Source organism: Antechinus flavipes, chromosome 2 (genome assembly GCF_016432865.1).
Source record: "Antechinus flavipes isolate AdamAnt ecotype Samford, QLD, Australia chromosome 2, AdamAnt_v2, whole genome shotgun sequence".
NCBI lineage: Eukaryota > Metazoa > Chordata > Mammalia > Dasyuromorphia > Dasyuridae > Antechinus > Antechinus flavipes.
In genome coordinates this window covers 351213412-351222080 of record NC_067399.1, presented here as the reverse complement: position 1 = coordinate 351222080, position 8669 = coordinate 351213412, and the positions used below count along the sequence as shown (strand labels likewise).

The following is an 8669-nucleotide window of genomic DNA, read 5'->3' as shown; positions in this document are numbered from 1 at the left end:
TCAAACCAATCCCAATAGACTTTGGACTGAAAATGCCATTTGCATTCAGAAAAAAAAAAAAAAAAGAATTAAGGAGACAATGTAAATCAACATATTCTATATTCACTTTTTTTTTCTGTTTTTTTTTTATCTTTCCCATGGTTTTTCTCTTTTGCTCTGATTTTTCTCTCTCAACATGATTCATAAGCTATGTTTATAAAAAATATCTAAAATTTAAAAAAATTTATTAAAAAATAAATAAACTCACTACAATTTAAAAAAAAAAAAAAAGATTCCAGTATAGTTTCTGCAAAAACTTTGGTGAAAGAAGATTTTTGCAGTTCAACTACTTGCTGAAGTGGGTGGCAAACCATCCTTCCAGAAGTCAGGCTTATTTCTTTCCATCTTTTTCACCAAAACTATGGATGATACAGCTAAATAAATCAAGAATAGGGGCCCTCTGATGAAAACTGGTATATATGGCAGAGTTGTATTACTTTCAAAACAATGTCACCATATTCCAAAGTGATTCAGGTTAAGGTAATCATCAGACTGGACTGTCTCTGAAACCCCTGAAATGGGACACTGGCAGTGACATGTCCCTCCAGGACAAGCAACTCTGAAATGGGGCTGTCACACTCACACTCAGTAAGTGCCTTCTTTATTGAAAGCCCTAGGGATTAGAGATAGGGTAGGGTAGGAGAAAATTAGATCTATAAAAGTAGATCAGGAGAAAAGTGGATCTATAGCCATTATCTGAATTGAATGGGGTGATGGGGAGCAGACAGACAAATGAGTCACCAGTAGTAGTAGATGTAGTAAGATAGTACATTTTATCAGTTAAAACAAGAGTTGAAAGCTGAATCAGCTGCCTAGGTTGTAGTGCAGGGAAGTGGGATTTTGTTTTGGGTTACTTGGATAGTTATCTTAATGACACTTTCTACTTTGCCTGTGGAGTCCTTGAGACAGGTTTGGAATTGCTGTGTACCCTTGAGGAGCTAGGCCTTGCCTCTCAACATTCATGTGAAGTCACAAATGTAGATATGGACTGGGCTTTCAGCTCATATTGAAAAGCTAGAATCTGGGGACGATTTCAATTTCAATTAAATGAAAAATGATCCTTCATCTGGTGTGGCCAGAATCGGCTGAGACCGAAATGCCAACGTTCTATGCATATACAACTACACAGATGAATAGAAGGCTGTTTCCTTAGCGATGAAGTAGAGTGGGGAGTGGAAAGAAAAAAAGCCTTTTAATTTCACCTTTGTATATCACTTCGAAGATAATTTCAGGGAAAGTAACAAACCAGCAAAAAACTTCAATTTAAAAAAAAAAAAAAACAGAGAATAAATTCCTGGTTCCTCATAAAATACATCCATTTCACCCTCATTGTCACCTCCATATTCCTCCAGACTTCTAGGATTCTGATGAGGACCAGCCTATGTCAGTGAAGGAGAAGGAAGCTAGCGAAAGCTACGGGGATGGGAAATTGAAAAGATGTTATTCACTGGTAAGAATCCCCATTATCTGTCCTCACTTTAGGCTGATCAGGCGGGATCTCTAAAGCTAAAGCGTGTTTGCTGCTGTCTCTGGGAGGTAACGGGGAGGGGAGGGGTTGAGAAGAGGACTGGTGTGGCACCTTACTTTCTCCTTTTAGGATTAAAACTCTTAATCTAATTCAAGTATTTAATTTCCTATAGACAGAGAGGAACTGTTTATGTAAATAGGGACCCTTCTGTAAACAACGTTAATATCAGGAGTTTTCGTTCCCGCAGCCCAGTCTTGTCCACTTCTTGCAGGCGGCTGCGACCATGGGTACATCTGGACGAATTAGTTTCACTGTGCTCAGATTGCTGGATTTCCCCGAGCACAATACCTTCGGAGGCAAGACTCAGAACCTCCAACCCAATGCCGTCCCGGCTCTTACTACGAGTGCACCGAGGTCTACCCGAGTCATTACCCTTGTGTATGAGTGGCGCTTTCGGCTTGTTCCTGAGGAATGTGGAGAGGGTAACCTGGGCAGGGGAGATGTATTCCAATCTATGTATTAACTGGGTTTTGTGGAACCCTAAAGGAATGAGTCTAACCCAGAAATATACAAAAGGAGCCCTTTCGCTAGTTAGCCAGAATGCAAAGGGTTTAAGATTGCAAAGCTGCTGTTACAGGTCTCGAAATTAACTCCGAACCAAGAAATTTGCCTTTTGAAACTCAACTTTAAGAAAGCAGAGAGAGGAATAATAAACTTGTCAGCTTTGCAAAACTGGACCTGTAGGTCTGAATGTGATTTCCCGATTATTAGAATTTCATTTTATGATTATTAAAAACCAACAATTTTTAAAAGCCCAAACTATTTCTTTTATCCATTCACTTCGAATTTTCTTTTTCCTCCCCACAGACCCTGGTTTTAAAGTCCATTTCAATTACTGGAAAAAGCAGCTTGTCTCTCCGCAGGTTTGATCTAAGAAATGCTCAGCCGGAGTCCAAGACTCCCTCGCAGACTACATTTGGGGAGGGATGAGGAACAGCTGATATTATGGCCAAACTATCTACCAAGGGATTTCCAGAGGTACATAAGGAAAATTCTGTTAAACATTAGAAGTTTTTGTAAATATTAAAGAATATGAATATCTACAAAGCGTGTTTATTTAGGTTACGATTTCAAGTCATTTATGGATTTTGAGAGGATTGGTACCCTAGTAAGAGTTGGAGAAAAGTAAACAAAATATAAGTCCTGTGCTGTTGGGCAGATAACCAAGGGAGGGTGAGGGTTTCAGTGATGGCAGTATCTAATTCAAATTCCTTAGAAAATCTTTCTAGACTAACATTAATTGAATCTATTGGTTGTGCTCCGGCACTCTGTGCCCCGGCCTAAACGTGGTACATCTCCTTTGCAGTCCTCTCAGCTTCAGAAAAGAGAAACCCAGAGATCAATCCTACAGATTCCGCGCCGCGCCTGCGGTCCCTGTGTGATGTAAAGTGCTTGGCTCAGACTCTGAAAAAAAGAAAAAAAGAGACGGGTGCTGTTCTCCAAGGCTCAGATTCTGGAACTGGAGGGGCGCTTCTGGCAGCAGCATTACCTATCCTCTTCAGAGAGGGAACAACTGGCTCGATTCTTGAGCCTAACGCCTACTCAGGTCAAAATCTGGTTCCAGAACCACCGCTACAAAATGAAGCGTGCTCGACGTCGTGGGCCTGTGGGTATTGCTTGTGCTGCAGACCTGAGCCCACCTTCTGCATTGCTACGCCGGGTGGTAGTCCCGGTGCTGATCCACGACCGAAAACCTTGCCAAGTTTGTCAACTTATTCTGTCAGCAGCTCCGGACAAGAGCTGGCACTGCCTCGGCTTGCGTCTTTCAGAGTTACACTTTTTCCACCACAACTTGCACGGTTTTATTCAGTCTCTTCCAGGCTAATCAGCATTTAGTGCACCTGACTCTAGTCTCTTGGAATTAGTGAGATTATCAGCGCACAGAGGAAAGGGTGTCTTAAGCCTCTCTTCTTACTGATTTCCACCCTTTAAATGGATTTACAGAAATTCTCTCCAGAGACCTAGAACCTGCCCTGCATATTGAATGCATCTTTACATTCTAGAGACTGTGGAAGACTATGTTTTTTCTCTGTCTCCTTATATCATTTGCCTTTTCTGGTATCTCTGTTCTCTCTAAGTCAGACGTGCAAGATTTGGAGAAGACCAGGAATAGAATTCCTTAACATTTCCTCTCGCATTCTCCCCAATTGCATATTAATCAATTAAATGATTTGTTTAAATCATATATTTTTATTTTTATAGATTTAAAGTAGTTATTTGTATGGAAAACTATCTATTTCTTAAAAAAAAAAAGAAATAGGATATTTTTGTTATAGGGCTTATGTGAATAAAATGCATTTGGTTCCTTTCTCTTTCCATTTTCGAAGAACAGAGAAGCAATGCTCTTTCTTGAAGGCTCTTGGCTTCTAAAGACTTTGCCATTTCCCTCCTTTCACTATTCCGAATGAGTACAATTGAAAACCACACTCAAAATTAAGAAGATGGTAATGGAGGTGTAGAAAATAGCTAATTGTTACTGGAAAGGGTTTGGGTATACAAGTTTGTGATTCATCTACCCTCGACCCCCCATTTTGGAAGCTGTAGTTTCTGATTTCAAATTCAGCATCAAAATCTTGGGCAGAGACATATTTCTCTTGATCCCACCCTTTTGAAATGCTTAACATAAAATTTTAATATATTTCTGAGATTCTGAAAAATGATTGCATCACATGATGTGAATGTTAGAACATGAAAAGAAAGTTAGAGGTTGTAGTTCATTCATTTCATAAAGAAGAAGGCTAATGAAGATGGGATGTAAATTGTTCCTTCTTTACTACATTACTTCCTGCATACAACATAAGCAGACTTATGGATTTATGCAAACAGATTTAATTTGTAGATCTGAACTCAGAAAGACAAGTTCAAATTTGACTCTGGGCAGGTCATTTTAATCTCTATTTGCCTAAATTTTCTCATTTATAAAATTGGAGTAATAATAGCACATATCTCCCCCAAGGATATTGTTGCAAGGATAAAAACCTTAAAGCTAGCTATACAAATGTTAGACAATGATGTTAAGACTACGAAACCAACAATAACTATGATGATGATGATGATAATGAATGGACCTATTCTTGTCCAGAAATTTGACTGTTTCATACAAATTGCTCTTGCATCTTGCTTTTAGAAGGTTTTAGATTTTTTTCTTTCAGATATTTAAACTGACTTATGACCAAGAAAGTAGTTTTTGCTAAGGAAACAAACAATTAAAGGCAAGAGCCTGGAGAAATGCCTAGGAGGAAGACAAGTTAAATATAATGGAGGGAGGAAGTTTGTGAAAAAAGGGCCTTAAGAAATGGAATGGCCAATAGAAGGTGGGAATTACCCATTGATTAAAAGGAATAAAATTTACATTTAGGTAACTGAGAAGATTTTCTGATTCCCACCTCTCAAAAGAATGACCTGGGCTCAGGATCAATTTTCTGTTACTTGTCCTCCACTCCTTTATAATTGAAAACAAAAATAAAAACAAAAACAATACCCTTTTCCTTTTTACCAGTTCTGCCTGCAGCCCAGCCCACTTGTCAGAAATCACTATTATATATTTAAAGTTGGAAAGGACCTTCAAAACCATTGAGTTCAACTCTCTTTTTTTACAGATAAGAAATCTGAGACACAGAGAGATAAGTGATTCCTGCATCACAAAGCTAGCCTGTGTGGGAAACAGGATTTGAAAAGAAGTCTTCCTGTCTCCACGTCCAATTCTTCAGATACTTTATTCACTACTGTAATACCAGAGAAACTGAGGCAGGAGAGAGATTAGAGAGTTTTTAATATTTTATTAATGGGAGAGTAAGATTGACTAGACAGGACTCTCGTCTCAAATTGTCCAGCCCTGATTGGGGGAATCTCTAACCTTTATATACCTTTTAGAGACAAAGAAGAGGAAAAAAGAGCGGGAAAAGCCCAGCTGGAAAAGGCTATGATAAAGATGTCAGTGAAATATCTTGGAATACTTTAAGGGATGTTGTAAATTTCTCAAGGACAGAAGATAATCAGGAAGTCTACTCTCTTGTTTATCTTACTTGGGCTAACAATTTATATCCTTAGACTAATTGGTCCTCAGCCTTCATGGACTAGAGGGAGATTTACAGCTTAGGGGAGTAATTAGGAAGACTGAGACAAGGGAAACTTATACAAGGAAACTGAGTCAGGACAGTTAAAGAGAACTGTGGCATAACACTACTTTTCCTCACTGACACCACAGAATTGTACTCCTGTGTCTTACCAAGTCAAAATGGTGGGGAACCTTAAGCTTTGATGCCCTGTGTGGAAAGGTTAACTTGGTGTGTACCTTAAGACTTGGATTTAGCAAAGTTGCAGGATCCAAAATAAATCCCCATAAATCCTCAGCATTTTTATACCTCACCAACAAAATCCAACAGCAAGAGATACAAAGAGAAATTCCATTCAAAATAACTGTCGATAGCATAAAATATTTGGGAATCTATCTACCAAAGGAAAGTCAGGAATTATATGAGCAAAATTACAAAACACTTTCCACACAAATAAAGTCAGATTTAAATAATTGGAAAAATATTAAGTGCGATATAATAAAGATGATAATACTCCCTAATCTAATCTATTTATTTAGAGCTATACCAATCAGACTCCCAAGAAAATATTTTAATGATCTAGAAAAAATAACAACAAAATTCATATGGAAGAATAAAAGGTCAAGAATCTCAAGGGAATTAATGAAAAAAAAAATCAAATGAAGGTGGCCTAACTGTACCTTATCTAAAACTATATTATAAAGTAGCAGTCACCAAAACCACTTGGTATTGACTAAGAAATAGATTAGTTTATCAGTGTAATAGGTAAGGTTCACAGGACAAAATAGTCAATAACTATAGCAATCTAGTGTTTGACGACCTAAAGATCCCAACTTTTGGGATAAGAATTCATTATTTGACAAAAACTGCTGGGACAACTGGAAATTGGTATGGCAGAAATTAGGCATGGATCCACACTTAACATCATATACCAAAATAAGATCAAAATGGGTCCATGATTTAGGCATAAAGAATGAGATTATAAATAAATTAGAGGAACATAGGATAGTTTATCTCTCAGACTTGTGGAGGAGAAAGAAATTTGTGGTCAAAGATGAACTGGAGATCATTATTGATAATGATCACATAATGATTACAAAATAGAAAATTTGATTACATCAAATTAAAAAGCCTTTGTACAAACAAAATTAATGTAAACAAGATTAGAAGGGAAGCAACAAACTGGGAAAACATTTTCACAGTTAAAGGTTCTGATAAAGGCCTCATTTCCAAAATATATAGAGAATTGACTCTTAATTTATAAGAAATCAAGCCATTCTCCAATAGATAAATGGTCAAAGGATATGAACAGACAATTTTCAGATGATGAAATTGAAACTATTTCTAGCTATATGAAAAGATGCTCCAAGTCATTATTAGTCAAAGAAATGCAAATTAAGGCAACTCTGAGATACCACTACATACCTGACAGATTGGCTAAGATGACAGGAAAAAATAATGACAAATGTTGGAGGGGATGCAGGAAAACTGGAACACTGATGCATCGTTGGTGGAGTTATGAACGAATCCAACCATTCTGGAGAGCAATCTGGAATTATGCCCAAAAAGTTATCAAACTCTGCATACCCTTTGATCCAGCAGTGCTACTACTGGGCTTATACTACAAAGACATACTAAAGAAGGGAAAGGGATCTGTGTGTGCCAAAATGTTTGTGGCAGCCCTGTTTGTAGTGGCTAGAAACTGGAAGATGAATGGATGGCCATCAATTGGAGAATGATTGGGTAAATTGTGGTATATGAATGTTATGGAATATTGTTGCTCTGTAAGAAATGATCAGCAGGATGAATATAGAGAGGCTTGGAGAAACTTACATGAACTGATGCTAAGTGAAATGAGCAGAACCAGGAGATCATTATATACTTCAATAACGATACTGTATGAGGATGTATTCTGATGGAAGTGGATTTCTTTGACAAAGAGAAGAGCTAACTCAGTTTCAATTGATCAAGGATGGACAGAAGCAACTACACCCAAAGAAAGAACATTGGAAATGAATGTAAACTGTTTGCATTTTAGTTCTTCTTCCCGGGTTATTTTTACCTTCTGAATCCAATTCTTACTGTACAATAAGAGAACTGTTCAGTTCTGCACACATATATTGTATCTAGGATATACTGTGACATATTCAACATGTATAGGACTGCTTGCCATCTGGGGGAGGGGGTGGGGAGAGGGAGGGGAAAAGTTGGAACAGAAGTGAGTACAAGGGATAATGTTAAAAAAAAAAAAATTACTCAGTAGTGGGTTCTGTCAATAAAAAAGTTTAATTATTAAAAAAAAAAAAAAAAGACTTGCACTAAGGGGTACTAAGAGGACGATCAAAGCTGTGAAACTGAAGAGTAAGATGAATTCTAATAAATTTAGAGAGACAATGATTGTGAAGTTTGAATGAAATATAGGGGGTAATTGGGAAATCTTGGTTTCTATTCGAAGAAAAATGTCCCAGGATTTATCACTTGGAATAAGGAGGAGTGGCTAAGGAAGGGAAGGAAAGAGGCTAAGGAAGGGATTGGGATATTTGAGTCTTAACTTCTGGCCACCTTATTTTCCATATGGATAGGATAATTTTTTTAAAAATCTACATACTTAAACCTCTTTTTGTCTTGGGAGCTGAAAAGTATATTGTCAAATCTGAAAAGGACCTCGACAAAATCAGAACTGTTTGAATTCAAGACTGTTTAATCAGTTCCTAGTAACAAAATAATGGGTACTAGAAAAGACAATGGTATCTTTTAAAACCTTGTGACCTTCTGGAAGACAAAGGACTTGAATTTTATAGATTTACAACTTAGATTAAAATACTGTCATTGTGAGTTGAAGATTATTAAAATGGTATCCTTTTCCAACAAATGATTGCTGGAGAAGTTAGCCCTGACCTTGTAAGACATATTTGAACCAACTGGTTGCCTTGTAAGTTAATCATATATTTATAATTGGAGGTGGAGTGAGCAGGAGAATGAAAGGGAAAGTTTTTCAACTTCTGGAAATAGAGTGGTTGTTTTTTTTTTTTTCCTATTCATAGGGA

General features: G+C 37.3%; 1 protein-coding gene across 1 annotated transcript; it reads left to right on the top strand.

The window, feature by feature from the left end:
* Window positions 1-486: 486 nt before the first annotated feature.
* Window positions 487-3392, top strand: NKX2-8 (NK2 homeobox 8). Its single transcript, XM_051973675.1, is given in 5 exon segments — window positions 487-519; window positions 1400-1489; window positions 1779-1989; window positions 2957-2982; window positions 2985-3392. Coding segments are annotated over 5 exon segments (768 nt in total).
* Window positions 3393-8669: the final 5277 nt, after the last annotated feature.